The 23178-nt window shown below is 34.8% G+C and overlaps 1 protein-coding gene across 1 annotated transcript; it reads left to right on the forward strand.

Moving 5' to 3' along the window:
- Positions 1-1494: 1494 nt before the first annotated feature.
- LOC145691572 (transient receptor potential channel pyrexia-like) lies at positions 1495-19741 on the forward strand. Its single transcript, XM_081766981.1, has 2 exons — positions 1495-1643; positions 14639-19741. Exons 1-2 carry the CDS (start codon positions 1511-1513, stop codon positions 16582-16584), a joined length of 2079 nt encoding a protein of 692 aa, XP_081623107.1. The 5' UTR covers positions 1495-1510; the 3' UTR covers positions 16585-19741.
- Positions 19742-23178: the final 3437 nt, after the last annotated feature.

Genomic DNA, 23178 nt, shown 5'->3' on the forward strand with positions numbered 1-23178 from the left:
AGAAATAAGGCGTACCGAATAGTTATGCAATGCGTTGACAGTTGTGACAAGAAATAAAGCGTACCGAATAGTTATGCAATGCGTTGACAGTTGTGACAAGAAATAAGGCGTACCGAATAGTTATGCAATGCGTTGACAGTTGTGACAAAAAATAAGGCGTACCGAATAGTTATGCAATGCGTTGACAGTTGTGACAAAAAATAAGGCGTACCGAATAGTTATGCAATGCGTTGACAGTTGTGACAAGAAATAAAGCGTACCGAATAGTTATGCAATGCGTTGACAGTTGTGACAAGAAATAAGGCGTACCGAATAGTTATGCAATGCGTTGACAGTTGTGACAAAAAATAAGGCGTACCGAATAGTTATGCAATGCGTTGACAGTTGTGACAAGAAATAAGGCGTACCGAATAGTTATGCAATGCGTTGACAGTTGTGACAAGAAATAAAGCGTACCGAATAGTTATGCAATGCGTTGACAGTTGTGACAAGAAATAAGGCGTACCGAATAGTTATGCAATGCGTTGACAGTTGTGACAAAAAATAAGGCGTACCGAATAGTTATGCAATGCGTTGACAGTTGTGACAAGAAATAAGGCGTACCGAATAGTTATGCAATGCGTTGACAGTTGTGACAAGAAATAAAGCGTACCGAATAGTTATGCAATGCGTTGACAGTTGTGACAAGAAATAAGGCGTACCGAATAGTTATGCAATGCGTTGGCAGTTGTGACAAGAAATAAAGCGTACCGAATAGTTATGCAATGATCAAATCAGTACGGTACGAGCCAGTATGGAATACAGATAATAAATTAAGATACTAAAAATAATTATAGCTGTAGCAATTTAATAAAAATAAGGTCTACTATATTGAAATACGTCTAAAAGAAGTCTATGCCTACGAGCATACCGGTAGTAATTTATTTCCAATTCGACCACTGTGGCATTTTCAGATAACTACACTGCCAAACTTGTTTTATTAGATTCTACGTACCTCATTCTCTCTCCTTCGTTCAGCGTATTCTCTATGATAAGAGTCCCTCCTACGTCAAGCATTTGGATGATCTAGTTAGGAATGAATGCTGCAGAATGTACGCTATCACAGTGGGTATAAAGTTCCTCCGAAGGTATCACCACTCAGAGAGAAGCACAATTGCAGTGCAATGAAGAAACACTATCCTTCAAGCAGTTTCACGATACCTAAGAAGAGTATCACAATTTTGATTATACACAACGACAATTTGTTAAAAGCCAATATATTGTCACGTGGTAGCAAGAAGGAAACAGGCAAAACGACAGCGGATGTGATCTGAAAAGTCAACAAGAAGAATCTACTTTGGAAGGAAGAAAAAAGTACAAACTTTATACCCTTTATTTCAATTTGCTGACTTTTTCCTTTAAATATGAATAGAGTTTATTATGAAAATTGTGTTTTTAACATGTTTGAAATCTTCATAGTAAAAATAAAACGTTCCATATTGTTCACAGGTTTCGACGTGTTTTAGCCCTAATGGTGGAAGCTGGTGGTGATTTGTCAAAAGATGGCTTCTGGGCTGCAGCTAAAGCATCTGTGATGGGATGGACTGACCTACTTCGGTGGCTTCTCAAACAGGGAGTCAAAATAGACGCTCCTCCCAGAGATCGTAAGTTTCTTTTTTCTACTCTCAGAAATCGAACGGCAAACGTCTATAGAGCAGCCATTTCTGATGTGTGATATCAGAGCACGCCTTTCCTGGTAGCATGGAGATTGAGAAGTCTCTAGAAATAGCAGGCGATTTTATCAATGATTACAGTACTGAGCCCAAGTAAATGGTTCCAACGGGAATTAAGCGGTAGGAGGAAAATAATTTTCTCCGAAACAGGAGTATGCTAATTAGTCACTCCATCCTTAAATGGGTAGCAAAAGGGTCATACGTCATAGTTCCCCTAGTTCCCCTCTAGTTCTGCCTATGTTGGTTAGCAATCCTACATATTTATGTAGAAGCAAGAGTATATATTCTCCACGTATCTCACTCTCTCCTTTAAACATTCCTTTATGTTTGGAGTTCTTCTGATACGTACGTCCTGAGCAACTGTAGTTTTCGTAAACGATTCCAAATGCGAAAAATGGCACTCCACTGACAACAAAGACGGCCACCTCAAGAACGCTTGTATCGTACATCAAGGTGACCAGACGTCCCGTTTTAGCCGGGACAGTCCCTTATTTTCAGCCGTTGTTTCGTTTTTTTTTCTGATTCTCAAACGGGACGACTAAATGTCCCGTTTTTAAGCAAAAATGACCCAGGTCTCCCGTAATTATTATTCAAAATATAAATGGCCAATGCAAATTCTACACTCTTCCGTACCAACACTCATCGGGAAGGTTCAGCTGTGTCTGGAACCTTTGAATGTTCAAATGGGAATTGAGTGTTCTGTGCTTGGAGTAGTACTTAAGTTAGAAACGCTGTGTTATCATTTTTACTTGTGTATTTTGTAAATTAAAAACACTGCTGAGTCCCAAATTGCAATGTCGAATGCCCCCCTCCCCGTCGCCGATTCGTATGCGTCCCGTTTTTGAGTAAAAGTTCTGGTCACCTTGCCGTACATACGATAACGTGAATACTGCTATTAAACTTCTTATGCACAAGGTTCGTCACACTCAAAGTTTTATGATTTTCGGAGATAGTCGAGCAACCACCTTTGTACCACTTCGTATGGACTGATCCTATTATAATGCATTTTTTGCGGTATCATTATACACAGAATTTTTGCTAACTCTGGTACAGAAGGATCTTCTTCCAACAGCGCAGCAGTGATGCCAATTCCTTCAGAGCCGTTTTCCCTTCACAAGCTTCAGAATTTCCCTTTTCCGGACAAAATTTCCCTTCATCCAAAACGTTCAAGTACTGTATTTAGTAAACGTTTTTTAATTGTTTTCGCTTCCACCCCCTCACCGCAATCTTATAATCACATACAAGCAGATACCTGACAACCTTCCTTTGAGCTTACTGTAACGCCCCTTCCACCTAGCATACACAGAAAGCTCCCAGTCCAACAACTATTATTATTCAAAGATATAATAATAATAATAATAATAATAATAATAATAATAATAATAATAATAATAATAATAATAATAATAATTGTCAGACCGAATGCAAACCGATTAACGCCTAGTCGATGGGACTTTGAACCAGAAGATTTAGTTCTCCATCATACATCTAGTCAGTGTGAAAGAGAATTATCATTCCAATATTTCCAAACAAAATTAAATTCAAAATAATTAGGAAACAAATTATTAAATATTAAATAAATGACGACAACAACAATTCAATTTTCAATAACAATTTTATTAACAATATTGGGTTGTATATTTGCACTATTGCGTTAGAATAGTGTAAATATACTATTGAAAAAAATACAATCAAAAAAATTATATAAAAAATACTATCAAATAACCTGAGTGAATCTATAAGCAAAAATTTCTTTAATAAACTTTAAAACTAAATAGTAAATATCCAAAAAATAATTAAATATATCTTCTATTATGCAAGAAACTACAAATGCAATACGTTAAGTTCCTCTAAATATCAATGATTCTATAAACGTTACTTAGTATCTGAATTCATAAAGATAATCAAACTAACAATTTACAAGCGCGCATCTAAATTTCTCTTTCTTTAAGAATTCTAATAATATTTTATTACTGAAATATTCAATTTCAAGCAAACAAGTCTATACAATATGACTATATGATGTATTAAACAATGCATCTATTATATGAACTCTGAGTCTCAAAATATTATAAAAGTGGAATGAAAATGTTGAATCTCAATTCTTAATTTAAACATATATTATTCAACATTTCACACAATTCTTAATCAATACCTTTTTAATTTCTTTCATTACTCTTTTCAATCAAGTGGAATGAGAATGTTAGAGGAAAAGATATTTGCATTCTAGTTTTCTAACGGCAAAATACTCGGAACTTCTCATATAAAATGAATCTTAACCAAATACTGTAAAAGAAACCAAATTAAACTGGAAATAATGGAATTCTTAAGGATTTTTAATAATTGGTCACATTTGTCGCCCGTACTACTTAACTCCGAAAAGATGGAAAATTCCATAAAATTCTAGAAATTTTCATAAGGGTGAAAAAATGATGGAATTGCCTTAGCAATACAACCTGAAGTGGATTTCAAAGCGTACAACCTCACAAAACACAGAATAAGACAAGTCACAGTCACTACTTGTAATAATTCAAAAATTACACTCACCTTGACTTGTTTATAGTATGGATTACCTTCTATGTGTAATGCTCGCTCTCTTTCGATAGTCAGGCTTCCGTCTGAGCTTTCTGATGTTCGATTGAAATCAGATTGGTGGTAAAGAAGTCTTTTTTTCGAAAGTAAAGTAATTCCTTGCAATAAACTTTCTATGCCTTAGTTTCCGAAAGAAAAAGAAAAGCAAGAAAGAAATATTTCTGGTGTTTAAGCTACCCACACCAGCTAGTGCCCGATAGGAATTACTAATAAGGTGATCTAAGCGGGCTTTCACTCGGCACAATAGGCCCCACAAGCACTGCCCTTTAAAACTTCACTATTCCTCTGCACAGAAGTAACAAAAAAAGCAAGAATAAGCTTATAAAGCAAATAACACTCTGTGCTACTATTTCACAAGCATATAATTCACTATGAAAGAAAACTTTCACTCTACTATTCACTTTCATTACTTAGCGACCACAAAACGAGGAAACAAAAAGAGCCCGTTTGACTTGCCACTAAGTTTGCTTGCGAGAATAGAATAGACGAGGAATAAAACATTCCATTTTTACTGATCACTTCGTTATTTAACTGACTTAACACCAATGTGATTTCATCGACAGTCGACGATAATACTCTCATCACACAAAACAGGAATAAAAACGGTGAACAAATTCTCAAAAGAGAAATCCTGCCGAAACGAAACAAAACTCCATTGACTGCACAAATCCTCTCGTTATACCAATACTCCGTTTTGACACTATTCCAGCTATACAAAAAGAACAGAGTAATCATCCGGCAATACCACTACGAAACAGAAGGGTAACATTCCGGTTAAATAAATACGACAGAGGAACCTTCCGGCTAAGTAATTACGAACACAAGTAAAGTAGGCACGGGACCCACTTTAGCTTGTCGATTCGGATTTTTAAGACCACGCCCACTATTCGCGACTGCAATCTTTCCTCTAACAGTCTTACCAACTCTCCTTACACTTTTAACAGTTTCAATATTTTTTCTTCCTTCCTTCCAACATATTTACTTTTTTTTTAAAAAAAAAAAGAAAACATAATATGACAATATCAATGAATCTAAAACAACCCAATAGTGACTCTTACAATGAAATTTGAATAGCTCAATCTAATTTTACATTGTTTTTATCCTTCTTTGGATTGATTCTTCTTGTGTCGTGTCCACACTCGTCGGCCTCATTCCACAGTCGGCCTCATTCCGAAGACGACACGGCACATTACGCAGAATTTGAACTTGATTTGTTGTTTAGGTATCTAAGGCGTCACTATAGAGGAGGGGAAAGGATATGGAAAGGTGTAGGCCAGGACCTACGTTAAAGGTGCAATCTCTGCATTTGCCTGGTGTGATTGAGGAAAAACCCTATAAATACCTCGGTCAGGACGGACAACCTAAATAAATCATAAAAAATATAAAATAAATATTACGTAACTAATTTTTATTATAGATATCATGATAGATTTTAATATTAATGTAACCTAAGGTACAAAGAAATTATTAAGTATATATTTGGTATGTACTTACTTAAGAACAGAACTCCCATATTTACTGAAACGAATACGAACAATTACAAAGAAAACTCTAGCTGCTACTGTCTTTGGCTGTACACGAGGAATCTTCGTAAGCACAATACAAAGTTTAGAGATGTGGAATTCTTAAGAATTTATAATTCTGTGCACACAGTCACCAGGAAATCTGTAAACTTACACAAACACACATACACTAATGACCCAGTATTCGCGCATATATACATATTTACATTCACGACACGCAGATTTTCTTCTCTTACATTGATTAATCCTCTTCAGAATCAATTTTTTGGTTGGGAAAAACATCTTCTGATTGGGAAAACCAAACTGTTATAATAGTTGGAGTGATAATTTAATTGAGAAATATTTAATCTTATTGCATTGCATTTAATTCAACAATCGGAAGATTAATTTTGATAAAAGATTTTAAATAAGCATCGTTGTAATGTTTCGAATTTAACTGAATATGTTGATCGACGTGTAATGGTGATAAATATTAACGAATGCAAAGCAAGATAACTTGTGAGAATTTATGTGAAATATGTGCAACGAATTGTGTTTGGAACAAATAGGATGTTGAATTTATACTGAATTTTAATGAGATTAATTAGATACGTAAATACATTCAATCTATAAATGATTGAAGAGAGGTTCAAATTTCCCTGCAATATTGAAATATTACAAGCAATTTCCCTTTTTCCCTTTTCTCTAAAATTTACTCAAAATTTCCCTGCGCCAAGGGAAATTTCCCTTCAATTGGCATCACTGCAGCGCAGGAACATACAAACATTTCACACAGAATGTATGTGCCTGCCATCTATTGGCGTAATCTGTAACTATTTCGTGTTGTATCGAACTTCAGTGTTTCATACTTTGCTTCGAAACAAAGAAAAAATAAGTTATTTTTTCTTGAAAATTAGATTTTAAAACAAGAATAAAAACCAAGCTTTTCTCAGAAAATTCCCGAATACTTTCTGCGTGTTACGCACTACTTTTCAAATCTTCTATGTTTACAATACCACAGCATACATCAGTGGCGGCTGGTACTATATGTTGCATGGTTGTGCAACCGGATATTTTTTTAAATACTAAAAATATTTTTAAGTGTTAAAGTAGTGTATCAGTAAAAAATAAACCTTTGCTCTTGAGCGCAAAACAGTATTGATGCATTTCTGAAAAAAGTCAATTAAAAAACGGAAAGAAAGAGAGAGATTTACCTTTCCAGTGGCAGCGAACGTTGCCACTGGAAGCAGTAACATTGAGCATATGGCAGCGAGCTCCTATCTCTTAACATGGGGAAGTGGATTTATTCTTGCAACGCTCCTATCTTCCCGTATTGGTCCCTTACGGTTGCATTTTTTTCCGCAACTGGTCAGCTTCTGTAATAGTTACGAATTCCTCCGCTTAGCAGCGCTTGAGTCAGTTGATAGGGTGAAGAAGATACAGACGCGTGGAAGAAAGAAGTTATTCACAAAACATAAACTCGCAAGGAACAAATATAAGTCTGGTGGTAGCAGGGACGGATCCAAGCTGAAAGTTTGGGGGGCGGTCGTTCGAAGTCAATAGATTTTATTTAACATTTATAATACAAAGGTGAAAATTCTTGGGATAAGATTTATTTTTAAAAAAATCCTATTCTGGGGGGAAGGGGGGTCAATCGAGTCTCCAAGAAGAAAATGTCTTACTACGGGTCTAATTCCTAGCTCTGTGTCCTTCGTGCACATGATTCCGTGTTCGATTTCCGGCGGAGAGCATAAATTAATATCAAATCATCTGTCTTCTTTAGCCTAATTTGCTGGAATGTTAAACTATTTTTTTTTTTAATTTTCAAAGGAAAACATCTTAGATTTCATGCTTCTTTACAGACAAAAAAATACGTGGTTCCTGAAAATGGACTTTTTGTTCCGTATATTTATACAAAGAAATGCTAACAAAATGCATATTGTCGGAGGAGAGAGGTGTTTCTGGACCCCAAAGAAAATAAAGCGGAAAATATTTGCGGTAGCGATGCTTTCTATTCAGAGAAACTTGGCGAGCAGCATTTCAGATTTCAATAAAATCATAGAAAAATTTGAACCCCGAAAGATCGAAGAAAGACCTTCCATTCTAAAATAATGCATAGTTTATATAATTAAATAATTTTGTGTAACTGCGTGCATGCAATTTTCTTGCTTTTTTCTTCTTCTTCTTTTCGGATTAACGCCATCATTCATGGCTTACAGCACATACTATATATTCGATTTATCTCGTGTCCAATAACATGAGTGTAGAGGTTTTGTATATAAATAGTATATAAACGTACATTGATAGTGGTTGTTTGAAAAAAAGGAAATAGCTTATATATTAAATTAATATTCGAGAAATAATTTAATCAATAATATACAAATAGAGCTTAAAAGACTTTCCTCTTCATATTTGCTGAATATTTCTTGGATAGGACTCAAGAATGCTGGGGGAGGGGAACACTTACGTGTACCTACATACCTTTGATATTGCAACATTGCAACCGGTGCTTGTACAGACTACGAGTCGCTACTGGCATACATATCATGACGTCAATAGTCTGGAGGGAGGTTCTACAAATACATTTTCTTTTCTTTAACTTATAACACAGCCACACACAAAAAATTAAAGTCCTGCGCACCGGATTCCAGAATATGGATTGGAAGTACTTTGTTACACAGAATCCAAATTTCGAAACCCCAAGACAATCGATCGTGACATTTTTTTTCATGGGCGAATAACTTTAACGATTTTTCACAGGGAGAATAGATGTAAGACAGCCATACAAAAAATAATAATAATAAAATGAAATTAAAATAAAAACATAAAGTTCTGTGCAGTGGACCCCAGGGAATGGAATCGATGTATTTTGGTGCACAGAATCTAAGTTTCCAAGTTTCTAAACCCCAAGACGATCAACCGTGTCATTTATTATTATTATTATTATTATTATTATTATTATTATTATTATTATTATTATTATTATTATTATTATTATTATTATGGACGAAAACTTTCAGCGAATTTTGGTACGTAAGACAGTACATACGTTTTTCGTCCATAATACAAATCGTCCTAGGTCACACGGTCAACACGGTCAATCGTCCTAGGGTTTTCAAATTTTGATTCTGTGTAACAAAATACATCCAATCCATACCTGGGGTCCGGTGCACAGAAATTTTGTTTTCTTTTAGGGCTGTGTTACATGTATCCTCTCTATCTAAAACCGATAAAGTTTTTGCCCATAAAAAAATTGACATGATCGATCGTTCCAAGGTTTCGAAATTTGGATCCTGTGTAACAAAATACATCGAATCCGCACCTTGTGGTCCGGTGCCCAGAACTTTTATTTTTTGTGTGTGACTGTGTAATGATTGAACCATGTCTTCAATATTACAACCCTAGTTTAACTCATACAATGATGAAATTCTTTACACTGCCCTTAATATGGTAACAATACAATATCCTATTGCTACAATATTATATCTATCTATCCATTTATCTATCTATCTATCTATCTATCTATCTATCTATCTATATATATATATATATATATATATATATATATATATATATATATATATATATATATATATATATACAGTGCTGGATCCAAGGGGGCTATAGGGGCTAAAGTCCTCCCTTGACGCTCAGGTATACACTGGATAAAATGGGCTTCAATGTTCACATGGACGTATGGCGAAAAGTCCATAGTTTCAGAGCTAGGGCTGTCCAAAATCGCGAAAAAGTCAAATTTCAAGAGGCCATATTTCGAATTCGAGAGACTGTTATCAGTGTAAAAGAAGCCAGGCATACACAATCCAAGAGTGCATATTTCATCAATTGTCAATACGTTAAAGCTTGAATTCCCTATAGAGTGTAATTCTCAATTTCAGATATACCCTGATTTCAAGAAGGGTCCAAAGTAGGCAGGAAGTAAATCTTGACAACAATTGATATCGAATACTTCGGAGAGAATGCGGAAGTGTTAGGAACCGGCAACTCCATGTTTCTTTGTGTTTGGAATAACGTCTGATGATATGTATTTCGTCACGGTATATTTCACGTTTTCTTCACTTATAAGTGTGAGAGAAAACACCGCACCATGCGTTTTCCCAAGTACGAGAGACCGTGCTGCTGACGATTCTTAACACTTCGACATCGTGCCAAAGGATTCTGTGTTCATTGCTATTAAGACTTATCGTTTGCCTACTTTGGACTAGAGATGCAAAAAAGCCGGCTTTTTTGAATCGATGGTTTTTTTCACATAAAAAGCCGGCTTTTTTGGGAAAAAAACGAGAATTTTGGAAATTTTGGCTTTTCTCAACTTCATGATTTTTGTATCTAAATAGCTTTCTTATAGTATATTCTATAGTTAGATAAGAATTCCATGACCTGAATGTGATATTTCGCTCTGAAATTCACCATCAAGATGGATGGAGCACATGTTTTACGAATTAAAGCTAACATGAAGAATGTAGTATTTGAGGGTAATTTTAGAGGCTATTTAACTTTATTTTAACTTTTGAGTTATCGACATCTTTTTTCTTCTCTAGTTTGTCATCCGTGTTTCATTTCTAAGAGCTTTTAGTACTCTAGCTTCTAGCGCAAAAGTTAAACTTGCCCGTTTTTCTATTTATCCGTCAAAGCGTACGTTTTTCAATATATCCGTCAAACCGTACTTCCACATTTCTGTTATACTGTAGCTGTGAAGTGATTTAGCAATAATTTTCCGGACACAACCTTGAATACCAATTTATACAAATAATCAGTAGCGGATTTAGAAAAGTACTTTAGGAGGGTTTTTTTCTGATTGTTTCGTTTCCTAAAAAGTCCTAATTTTATTTGGGAAGTGCTTGAAGTTTATGAGTACAGGCATAACTAATATTTCGTTTCGTTTATATGTTTAGTAATAATCTTCCGGATACAACTTTAAAAATCATTTTATACTGAGAATCAGTGGCGGATTTAGAAAAGTATTTTGGGAAGGGTTTCTTACTAATGTTTAGTTTTTTAAACATTCGTAATTTTTATTTGACGGGAGCTTAAAGTTTATGAGTAAAGGCATAAATAATAGATATTTCGTTTGTTGCAGACATTCCGTAACTTTGGGGAACGGGCTTCAGTCCGAAAGACCGCCCCCCTAACCTTCGCAAAACCGTCACTGCTGGTAATTAGTAATAATAACGATTTAAAAACAATAAAAAAAGGAAGTCGCCCAACTCACAGTACACGCACTATTTCTACATTCACAGATGGAATGAAGAAAAGCTTTGTCAGAATGGTCGAATGCTGGTTGAATCCCGGACTTCCCGATAGAAGCGCAAAAGCTAATCTCTCAGTCATGTTTGTTGTGCAGTTGTATTTAGCTTAACTTAAATATATTCCGTAGTCTTTTTTTTGGGGGGGGGGGAGTTCCGTAATGATATGTTGAATCCCTCTTGTTAAAAATTCAGAAAACTTGAGGATTGGGTAAACTGTGATGGTGGTTCTATAAAACTTAACTGTAGAATTTCAAGAATATACAGAACCAAAAGCTCTAGATGTGCAGTCTTTAAGTGTATCATATAAATCTAAGTATTTCTCTTATGTTTTATTTTAATTTTATTTTGTTTCAAAAAGAGGGTATGGAATATTTTGAAGTAAAAATACTACATACTATTTTGCTAGTTATTTGTGTATTCTTTAAAAAGAAGTGTTTACTTTTAGGGTTGGTTGATTTACACCAACTTTTTTTTTTTTAATAACTGGTTTAAACCACAAAAATAAAAAGAATGAAAAATGCGAATCGTGTGAACTTCATGGTAACGTTTCCAGATATCAAACCACCTGCAATAGTTTTATTTCCCTTTCACCTTTTAATCAAGGTGTCCCATGTTCAATTCTCGGTCGAACCACAGTCCTTCTTTCATGCGTAACCCAAGTAGCGGTTCGGATGTCAGTTTAAGCGAAAGTCTTTTCCTTGATAACCTCGGTATTTCGTAAGGATGTTAAGCCTAAATATACGAAACAAACCAAATTGTGTATTTCTACATGCCTAAATGCGTGTTGTATTATAAAGAAGCCAATATTGCTTAAATATATTGATAGAAATTGGCAAAATTTATCGATTGCCTACGTAGCTTCCAACATTAGCTTGGATTGGACTTTCAATGATATCTACGTACCGGTACTAAATTTGTAATTTAATACCTCAGTTTTAGCGTACTGATTATGGTACGTTGACCTTTAAATTTTAGATGCAAAGCAATAACAGGATTTCCCCGTTATTGTCTTACATTTCAAGTAATGACGGGATTTTCCCAATGGCTAGGGCGGGAGATTCTCAACTTAAGAAATTTACTGACCGCACTTCTTTAAGCTTATGGGAGTTCTTCCGGCATAACCCCGCTGTTGCCTAATAACATCAAGGCGAAACAAACTTAGGCTATTTCTGTGAATATGTAATATAAATACATAAAGCAAAAAATCTAAGTCAAAAAAGCCTGGTTTAAACCAAAAAAGCCTGGTTTAAACATCCCCCAAAAAACGGGTTTTTGGCATTTTCAAAAACAACCACGGTTCTTGCCAATTCTGCTTACTTTTGTATATAGGAGGTTAAAAAGTTCTTATTATATACATTGGTTAATCCTGTGGAATTCATAATGTAAATATGTTGAAGAAAAATTGTTTGAAATATTTTTTCGAAATTCATAGTTTATTTTCGATGTTTTATATTATTATCAGCATCAACCACTAATTAAATGGTTTTTTGTGTTATAGAGAAGCGATACAAAGTCTGTTTTATCAATTTAAAGCAGTATTTTGAAAAAAGCCCAAAATTTCCGAAGCAAAAAAGCAAAGCAGAAAAAACCGAGTTTTTTTCCAAAAAAGCCGGTTTTTTTTCCGAGCCCTTGCATCTCTACTTTGGACCAATCATAAAGTCAGAGCAAATCTCAAAATTCGGTTGATTTTATATCTGGGAATTTCGCCCTGCAAGGAATAATCCGTACACCCATTGAACATTAATGAAATATGCTGTTTTGGATTACGTATGCGTGACTTCCTTTACGCTGATAAGGACCACCATCCACAGTATCTCGAATTCGAAATAGGACCTCAGGTCCGAATATAAAGTAAGGTGTAGTGGTCCAAAATCCTTTACCACAATTACCATGATATACTATGTCTCACTGGTGTGTGCGTTGCCGTATTCTGTGCAATCCCAGAGCCTGGCTTGCAGACAATAGCTGTCCACTTCCTGAAAAACAACGCACCCGTTTACTGCCCGAATCTTGGTCAGACAGATGCACGACCCTGAGTATGAAATACGTAAGAGTTCGCGTTTTCTCTTGATCCCCAAATCCTCTTCATTCGACCTCTTCCCAAAGATGAAGTCGTTTCCTAGGGGCAAGTACTTCTGCGATGTTGCCACGCTGCTTTCTGAAGTGCAGTAATGGATTTTGGACCACTACACCTTACTTCACGGTCGGACCTATAACACAAAAGTGGTTCAGAAATACGAGCTGTATACCACCACATGACCTACTTAGGTATGTAAGATTACACATGTAAAATTTCGTCGCTCTACAATATGTGGAAGTGGTTCAGGGTAAAACTTTCTCGTGCACCTCTCATTAGCCTGCAAATTTCAAAGAAATCTTACATGTGCAATTCAGATAATATTGATTTGCGACCTCCGGTTCATACAGGTGAAAATGTTCCAATGTACGTGTACAATATCCCCTTACAAGGAATGCACCGAATTACCAGTCACCCTGCATATATATTATCAGACTCCAGAGAGCAAAAAACTCTCTGGAACTTTGGTCAATGAGGGATAGTTTCAGTTTTGTCGGGACTGAACTATTCCTATCACTTGATTATTCAGAATTAATAAAAACATGATTTCAAAATATTGCACTAATGATATTAACTTGTGTGTTGGAGAAAATCTGGAACATTAAAAGTTTTGAACAATCCTTGGGAGGATTGATATAAATCTAGGACTGTCCAACCCAAACCGTGTTGTTACCGTCTGGAAACTGCATTCTTACGTAAAAAATATTCAATACGATTGAATTATCGCATGGAAACCTCGGAAACGTCAGTCAGAGGTCTCTAGCAGGGAGGTTACTACATATCACAACAAGTATCAAGTAGTATCATTCCAGTATCAAGTAGTGTACATTCCAGTATGCAGTTCTTCGAATACAAATTATGTCCCGTACACCTACTGTCACTAACATCTGAATTTAATAGTCCTTTTATGACAGCGGTACATCAGCCAGAATTGTAAATTCACAAATATGTGTATATCTATCTATCTATCTATCTATCTATCTATCTATCTATCTATCTATCTATCTATCTATCTATCTATCTATCTATCTATCTATCTATCTATCTATCTATCTATCTATCTATCTATCTATCTATCTATATACATATGTGTGTGTGTGTGTGTGTGTGTGTGTGTGTGTAAAGTTATAAATTTCTTTATTTCAACACAGAATCTAAGTATTTTAATATATTTTGATAAATGAGAAGTCGATATGTCTTATTTCTACTGGTCTCATAGATATAAAAAATTTAAAGTTTGTTTTTAAATGTATATTATATTGATTTTGTATTGCGACTTTTTTTAGTCAGCAAAGTACTAGTTATGTTTGATAGTTAATACAAATAGATATATTGCCGATTTTTACTTAAAGAAAAGAAGCAATCAAATTTAGGATTTTATATTCAAAAAATATACTTTACTTTAAAATCCGAATCTTATTAGTAAACTCATTAATAAAAAGTTAATCAAAGATAGCCATTAACTAATTGCGAAATGTATTTATCTTTCAGTTACAAGAGCTCCTCCTAGAACGATTGTCCACTTAGCGTCTCTTAAAAAGGACATGTCGCTTCTGTCCTTGATCCTGGAATTTGACCACTGCAAAGCTGTTATCAATGTTCCAGATTCAACGGGCAGAACTCCTCTTCTCGTGGCAACTGAAAGGTGTTCTTCAGAGTGCGTACTTTACCTTCTGGAGAATGGAGCAGACTTCAAGTCACCTCGCACAGATAATGGACATTCCGTTCTTCACATTGCTGCTCAGAAAGGAATGTATGAAGTCCTCAAGCGTCTCATAACAAAAGATCTTCAGTGGAGCCGTGAAACGATTTTAGAAAAGGATAGTTTGGGACGAACATGTATGCATCTGGCAGCAAGAAATGGTTCAGAAGAATGCCTAAAAACGTTGATTAGCTGTCTACGTACCTCTCCAATGGCAGATTCTTTGTGTGGTGCAGCAGTTAATGCACAAGATGGCGAAGGTTGGACTCCACTACATCACGGAGCATACAGTGGTTGTAGGGAAATTGTTGAATATTTAGTTATGAACGGATCATGTCTTTCTATTAAAACAAAAACTTCTGTGTCTGCTGCACAAGCCCTTCTTACCCGAGTACCTCGGGGAATAAATGTACTAGAAAAGTTACTAGATTTACATGTCCGTGACAATGGAATGTGTCCTATGGACCCTAGATTTGAGTTTCACTTAGATTATAAGATTTTTATGTGTCCAAATGATAATAAAAGACAGGCATGTGTTATGAAGGTTATACTAGACGCTTTATCACGTCATCATCAGTTGAAGGTACTTAAACACCCTCTGTTAGAGTCGTTCGTGATTTTGAAAAGTGGATTGCTTAGACCTTTCCACGTATTTAGCATCTGTTTCGCTTTTTTGTTTGTGTTTGTAATGACGTTATTTGTAGTGGCTGTGTATTTTGCTGAACGCTATGACATCCAGGGTGAATATAATGTCATGATGGGCTTTCGGGTTGCTCTGGGTATTATGTCTTGCTTGATGCTTATCAGAGATTGGTTTGCCCTTACGTTAATTCTTAGGAAAAAGATATTTGACTGGACCGCGTTGTGGAGACTAGTCCCGCAGTTGTTATGCCTCATAGCGTCAATAGCAGACTACGGTAAGACATGGGTGAAAGACATCATAGCCATTGCAACGTTAATGGTTTGGATAGGTTTTATGAATCAAACGGGCAGTTTACCTACTTCAGGAAATTATGCTGTAATGTTCAATCGAGTTGCTTATAACTTGTTCAAGTTTATCAAAGTATATGCTTGTTTAATTATTGGATTTACCCTTACGTTTCACATTATTCTTAAAGATACAGTGGATCAATTTCGACACCCTTGGCAGTCTCTTGTAAAAACTATGGTTATGTGGATCGGCCAAATTGATTATCCTGTTCTAGCAAATAATAATCTGGATCCTTTTTCCTCTGTTCTTTTCCATGTGATGTTAGCGTTGTTTATATTGCTTGCGGTGGTTGCATTGATGAATCTTTTGGTGGGTCTAGCAGTTAGCGATATTCAGGAGCTGGAGAAAGAGGGGCATATCATGAAGTTAAAGAAGCAAATTGACTTTTTATGGAACATAGAGGAAATGTTGACATCCAACACCTTTCATTTTCTACCCATCTCCTCTCGCATGAAAAAATATGTTTACAGGAAGCTAATGGCGCCTTCCATTCAGACGTTTCCTCTGAGAAAATTAGATCGGAAATTCGCTCCTCATTTAGTGGATGGCCTTCTAGCAATTGTCTATAAACGAATACTTGCAAAGAAAGAGCAAAACATGAATCAGGATATTCTGTCTAAACTAGATAAATTGATAAAGAAATTTTTCCCCGAAGAAGTGACTCCTGATGGTAGCACGATAAGTAATGTAGATATGCCATGGTGCAGCTTCGACGTGGAAGATTCTATAGATATATCATTGTAGTAGTAAGAGAGAAAACGATGTATGGTATTTCGTGTGTAATTTATTGTGGCATTGCTTTAATAACCTAGAATTATAATCGTAATTACATTATAACATTATAATAATATCATTCCGATCTGATTCCACAATAGTTTCTGCAGTAGATTAGTAACACAACCAGAGAAGTTTTGAGTAACTGAATGATTAACACCCACAATAGGAACCAAATATTTATTAGCCGGAAGGACATACACGTGTGACGTAAAGCTAAGCCAAGCTACCATTCGTGATACAATTATTTATTCTTGTAACAGAAGAAGCGAAAGATTTTTTCAAGACTCGTATTTTGTGTCATGTCATAATTTTCAGATTTTTTTTTGGTGAACAATAATGTTATCGTTCGAATGTGGAAACTTAATCATTGTGAAACATGAATTTGGATTATTTATTGATCAATCGCTGTTTGAGATGGCAACTCTGAACATATTGCGTTTGGCAGTAGCAAGAGGAGACATAGACTCCATACAACACACTATGGATGACCACAGAGTGAGCTAATTTATAATTTCTGGAATATTCCTAGAATCTTTCGTGTATTTTAGTGATCTCAGAGTAATGATAAGTTTCATTATGCTTTTCGACTAGAAACCCTGTATTTCTATTAGTGCATTCAAGGACCAAGAATGGTACTTTTTCACCAAACACAGTTATTTCAAGTTTATAATTTCAGCCGTGTAATTTTATATTACAGTTCATATATAAAACAAGGAAGCTAATATTTATCTACCAAAGTCCCACATAACTTCGGTGTAAAGAAAGAAAGTTGAACTCGAAATACTCTAACGTCAATCTATCAATGCATCTAAAGTGAAATAAAAACACTATACACAGAGATTATATTAGAGCGCATTCCGCCATCTTTACAACAACGCAGCCTTTAAAAATAATTCAACTGTCTTATAACGCTGGTACTTTTCACGGAGATAGACCAAAGAATGGATCCGGTATGGCTTGCTCTCGGCACTATTTGCCTTCGTTGGATTTCCAAAGAAATGTACTGTGTTATGAATCCTTTGCACTTTGATATGTTTTGAGTTGATCTATAAACATCATAATGAAGGGAAAAAAGTATATTTTTGTCCAAATTTCCGAAGTGAAGAACGTTAAATAATAAATAAGTCGAAGATAACGAAGGAGATTAAAAGAACAATTGCATGAAAATAAATGTGAATTATACACTTCGTATGATTTCTTTACCTAACGGCCATATTGTTCGGAAACTTTGTAACCCTGTACTTACGTTGTCACCGGAAGTGATGTAATTATTTGACTCATCCATATAGTTTCCCATTAGTTGCAATAATGTGATTCGCTTTTGTTATATCACAGGCAACACTTGAATTTGTGGATTTATTGGCGAATAGAGCGATCGATTAATTGTCAGGGTAATGATGCCAACCCATGGGAAAATACTTTTAGTGATTCTTTTACATTAATTTCTGGAAAAGGGAATTTTCGTCGCAATTGGCAGCAAATACTGGGTTTCTCATCTACAGCAGCAACACTCTCTATAGGCAGAAAGTAGACCAATAAGTCTTCAATAATCTTGAAACCAGTTGTAATTGTCAAATGTTATTATCGGTAATTGTATGCCAATACAGGAGTAATACTTCTGATTCTCAGAAAATAGCTTCAAGAAGTATAAATTGTGTTCTGATATCTTTTTTTAAATACAAAGAATATAACTAATAAAAAGCGAGTAAAATGAGAAACAACTAATTTCAAAAATGTTCTACACAAAACGACTGGAAAATAAAATTCTTCTAGTATCTTTACATTCATAACAATAAGATGACACAAGGAATTACATACATTTTAAATATCGACTAAAAATGTACTTGTTTTTGCCAGCATTTTCAACAGTCTCTTTCAATTAAGAAAAATAGTTATTCATCAACTACTTGGTAAATGTAGAAGATCGAAATTTACGGGTAGTTCACTTATATATTGAAAAAATGTGCGACAATAATTTCGTTTTTCATATTTTTTAAATAATTTTAATTTTGTAATTAGTATAACGTGAGAAATTTTCAAGAGCAAAATGAGAATTTCTGCCTCTCGAGATGAGATTTTATTAATCTTTGAGGTTGGCATCACTGTATCAGGGTTATTGGGTTGCTCAAACATTCTTGGTTTCATTCGGTTCCACGGTACACATAGAACAAGGTCACGGTACACATAGACTATGCCTACGTTGTTATAATTTTGGTAACTCTAAAATAATAATTAAATAAAGAAATATAAGTTGAAAGACTTTTCAAACCATAGTAATTTATTAATTTATAATCAAATTCAAAAAAATTAATCAGGATTTATGCGGTAGTAATATGATTGATGTGTTCAAAATATACATCTGTGTAAATTATCTAAATTTAAGTTTCTTCAGAATATTTCATTTGTAAATTCGTATTCAAGTACAAAATAAGATAGGACTTATGTGGTGAATAACACGATTGATGTGCCCATGTAGTACGCATAAATTGTCTAAATCATTCAAAAATATGTATTCGTCTTTCTTAGTACAATTAATGCGTTTTGCACCAGAGTATCTTATCTAGCAATATACTTATTTATTTCAATGTACAGCTTGTAATTGTAAATGAAGTGTTTTAATTTTCCCGCAAGCATAGACACTAATAAATCAGACCAGAATGATTCTCTTGAAATAAATCACTCTCAAAAACAACTTGCATCTGAGAACCAAGACTCCATATTTGGTTACTGAAAATTAAATTTATGGTTCATATGTTTTTAGACCAAAATGTCAAAATATTATTGTTTTAAAAATGTATAGATAGAAATCAAAACATCGAATAAAATGTTTATTATGGTCAGTGTTTTGAATGTTTATCTAGAAAATTATTTTTAAGTCGCCATAAGATAATATTGCTAAATAAAATTCTAATTTATTTGTAATTTATTTTTGTTTTATATTGTTGATTTTAAGAATATGTTGTGTTCATGTTTGTTAATACTGTATAAGGTCGTTGCATAACTTCTATCCTATTTTCAGATGAAATTAAAACCACTAGAATTTTTGGACGGATTTATTTAATTAATTGTGTACCGACCATTATTTTAAACCATTTCTGTCCATCAACTACTCAGCTTGTCAATTCCCGAGTTTTCTAACATCAGAAAAACACCAAACACTGCATTGTCTGCATCAAGGGGCAAAAATAAATGATTATCCAACGGTGCAATATTAGGAGAGTGTGGAAGATGAGGGGGGGAGGAACATCACAGCTACCTCATCTACTATCCATTTCATAAAGATAGGCCCCTGACTTCGCGGTGCTGCCGTGACGTCCAGTCAAAACTTATACTGCATTGTCGTACCTCGTTGGAATTGTTGGAATGTTGTCTTTTCAATACTTAAGACATATAATTTTTCTTTGTACTGCATAGTGAGGAAAAAATAGAAATTAATGAAAAAGTGCGTATTTTTTCGTACTTTTTTGGTAAATCAATGTTTATAGGACTATATCTCGGAAAGGAGATAACATGAAATAATTTCCTGTGCACGATATGTAGGTGCATCTATTACCTGTAAGTTCTGAAAATTTCATTACTCAACACGTAGTAATTTTCTTGTTATTCAGTAAAAGGTGAGACATCATTATCTCTGAATTGCTGCGGTGTATTAACAATCTGAAAAAAAAAACTTTTAGAAAGATCTTAACCCCTTCAGTGTGGGTGGCGAGTTAACTCGTGTCTTCAGAACGCACCTGCTGTGCGGATGGCGTATATATATACACGCTTGCTTTGGCTATTTTGTATTGCGTATGGCGAATATACTTGCCCATAGTATGAGTAATGTTATTCCAAATAACCAAGGTAACAAATCCCAAAGTTCTAAAAAAAAAAAAAAAAAAACTACACTTTTTTACAGCGGTTCGCATTTGAAAATTACGCACTGAAGGGGTTAAAGTAGCTTTTTCGACCAAACTGTTTTGACTTGTTTTAAAAGATAAACAATCACAAATATGACATTATGATTTTCTCGGCTTTGCGCCCTTCGCTATCGCAGTTTATACGGAGTGCTACGTTGCCACATTTTCCTGGTGCGTATACACTCTCAGCCGGACAGGTATTTAAACTTGTCACGCACACTGTCCGGCGCTTTTTAGAGATATTTTTAAAATGTAATGTCTCCACAGATTTTAAACCAATTTCTTAGAAATTAACAGGATATACAGTAAATGTACCAAGTGTTCAAAATTAGAAAACCCAACTCTTATCTTGTTTGGATTTGCATGTGATGGTCCTCAAAAATTTGTTGCTTTTTGTCAGTTTTTCACTTATTGCACGCAGTACAAAATACACTTGCACAGAAATAAAAACACGCACAAAGTTTATTATATGATACAACATTAGTTGATATGTAATATTGAGTTTACACTTCACAGAAAATCTGTTTTCAGATCTAAGAGCTCCAAGCTACATTAGAATCTGCCTTTGAATAGAATGACGCGTTTTTTTTTTTTTTTTTTTTTCGGCGCAGCCTCAGGTTTACTTGAAACAGAGTTACTATCTTGTTCACTCCCGGATACGCCACTGAGCACCAGGGTGGATTGATTTAAATCAGTCTGATTTAAATCACGATTTAAATCAAGATTTAAATCACTTGATTTTTTAAATAAAAATCGTTGATTTAAATCGAATTCCGAAATAAATTAATTTAAAGTGAAAATAAGTAAAACCCAGTTTCTGTTCTGTTATTTCGATAATGGAAGTTAATAATCATAATACAAGGAGACTCAAATGTACAGTATAGTATGAAAACAAGTGCCATGCAGAGGATGATTATAGAAAATCCCGTTTTGAACAGGTAACGGAGCAATCCTGCTTTCTTCTTTTCGTAACATTGGGTTTGGGTTTTAAAATCGTTAACTATTCCGACAGGGAAATCACCGTCGACATTTAAGACGAAAGTTCTCTTTGTGCGTGTCTGTTTGTTTGTTCCCAGATAATAGGGTGTATTTAGAGGGGTCCTATCCCCTCTCCATTTTTTTTTAAATTTTATAACTTTAGGCGAAATTTATGTATTTCATGCCGCAAGCTAGTTCTAAGTTTTTAAAACTAGGCCCCTGCCAAATATCAGTAACTTTTGTGAAAAAAAGTGTTATGTTGATAAACATTGCTGTACTTCCTTTTAAATTATATCACATATTATTAGGCAATAGGGTAGTATGTTCATTATTCGAATAAAAAAGTACCAATAAGGCTTTTTACATCGTTTTCTTCAAGACAGGAGGCATTTTAAAACACGTTACATATGCTTTCACGCCTTTCTGCGTTGAGGCATAGTGTGTGATGAAGTCATAAATTTAAAAAGGTATTTTTTGTTATCGGGTTACAGTTTGCATTCAGAAGACAAATTTTGCACACTCGTTCAGTGCACCCCTTAATAATTTTCAAATGTTTTCATATCTTGGCGTGGGAACAGCGGGGTCCAGAGGGGCATAAATGTTTTTAAAAAAGATATTTTTAACAGAAATAGCTTTTTTCGTGATTTTCCCGCCTCGGTACTGTTTGAAACGTTGTTCTATTCTGAAGAAAATGATGTACGTACTATGCTCCTAGGATAAATAGAGATGTCTCAGGAAACTGTTACCTGAGATCCTGTTTTATACGGAAATCTGGGGTATTTGGGGAATATTATTTTTTGCGGGCTTACTTTTGCACCTACAGGATTGAAGTTTTGCACATTTACTCAGTGTACCCCTCAGTATTTTCAGATCTCTTCCTTAAAACACGGGGGGGGGGGGGGTTCACTGAGTAAAAATTTTAAAAAAAGGTATTTTTAACAAAAAAAATAGTTTTTTCGTGATTAACCCGCCCCAGATACATGCCGAAGACATTTGAAGGGTACCGTTTGAAAATTTGATCTATATATATAAAAGAGAACGTACAAATCCTTTGTCCGCTCATCACGCTAATACGGCTGAACCAATTTCTTTTATTTTTGGGGGGTTATTAGGATTTGGACCCTAGATGGTTTTTATCATATCACTTTAATTTTCAATTACCAGTGTCTTGAGATAATTGACCATTCAGGTGTCCATTACGTACAAATCCTTTGTTAGTTCATCATAGGTATAAAAATAAACGTATTTATATGCAACCCGCATGACCGTGTCACTCGGCGGGTTAACATAAATGACAGGCGTTATAATGGTTTTTATCATATCACTTGAAAGCGAAAAAGTAAAAATTATCTAAGTAACAAAGTTTATTGCGTTCGGGGGTGACCGCAGCGAAGCGGGGCGGGTTAACATAAATGACAGGCGATATAATGTTAACATTTACTGCAATCTTCTATGGTTTTTATCATATCACTTGAAAGCGAAAAAGTAAAAATTATCTAAGTAACAAAGTTTATTGCGTTCCGGGGTGACCGCAGCGAAGCGGGGTGAACGCTGCTAGTTTATTATGAAGAGAATAATGTACAAATCATGATCCTAGGCAAGGTTGGCTGGTTTAAACCAAGGTAGTTTAAACCCTGGTTAAAACGAAAAAACGGAAAATGTTCGTAAAAGTGTAAGTGTTCGT

Source organism: Thermobia domestica, chromosome 8 (genome assembly GCF_964235325.1).
Source record: "Thermobia domestica chromosome 8, izTheDome1.hap1.1, whole genome shotgun sequence".
Taxonomy (NCBI): domain Eukaryota; kingdom Metazoa; phylum Arthropoda; class Insecta; order Zygentoma; family Lepismatidae; genus Thermobia; species Thermobia domestica.

What these genes read in the sequence shown, in the direction of transcription:
- LOC145691572 (XM_081766981.1), top strand. Translation starts at nt 1,511, where the DNA reads ATGGTGGAAGCTGGTGGTGATTTGTCAAAAGATGGCTTCTGGGCTGCA. An exon ending in AGACGCTCCTCCCAGAGATC is followed by an intron (nt 1,644 to 14,638) that starts GTAAGTTTCTTT and finishes TTTATCTTTCAG; the next exon opens with TTACAAGAGCTCCTCCTAGA.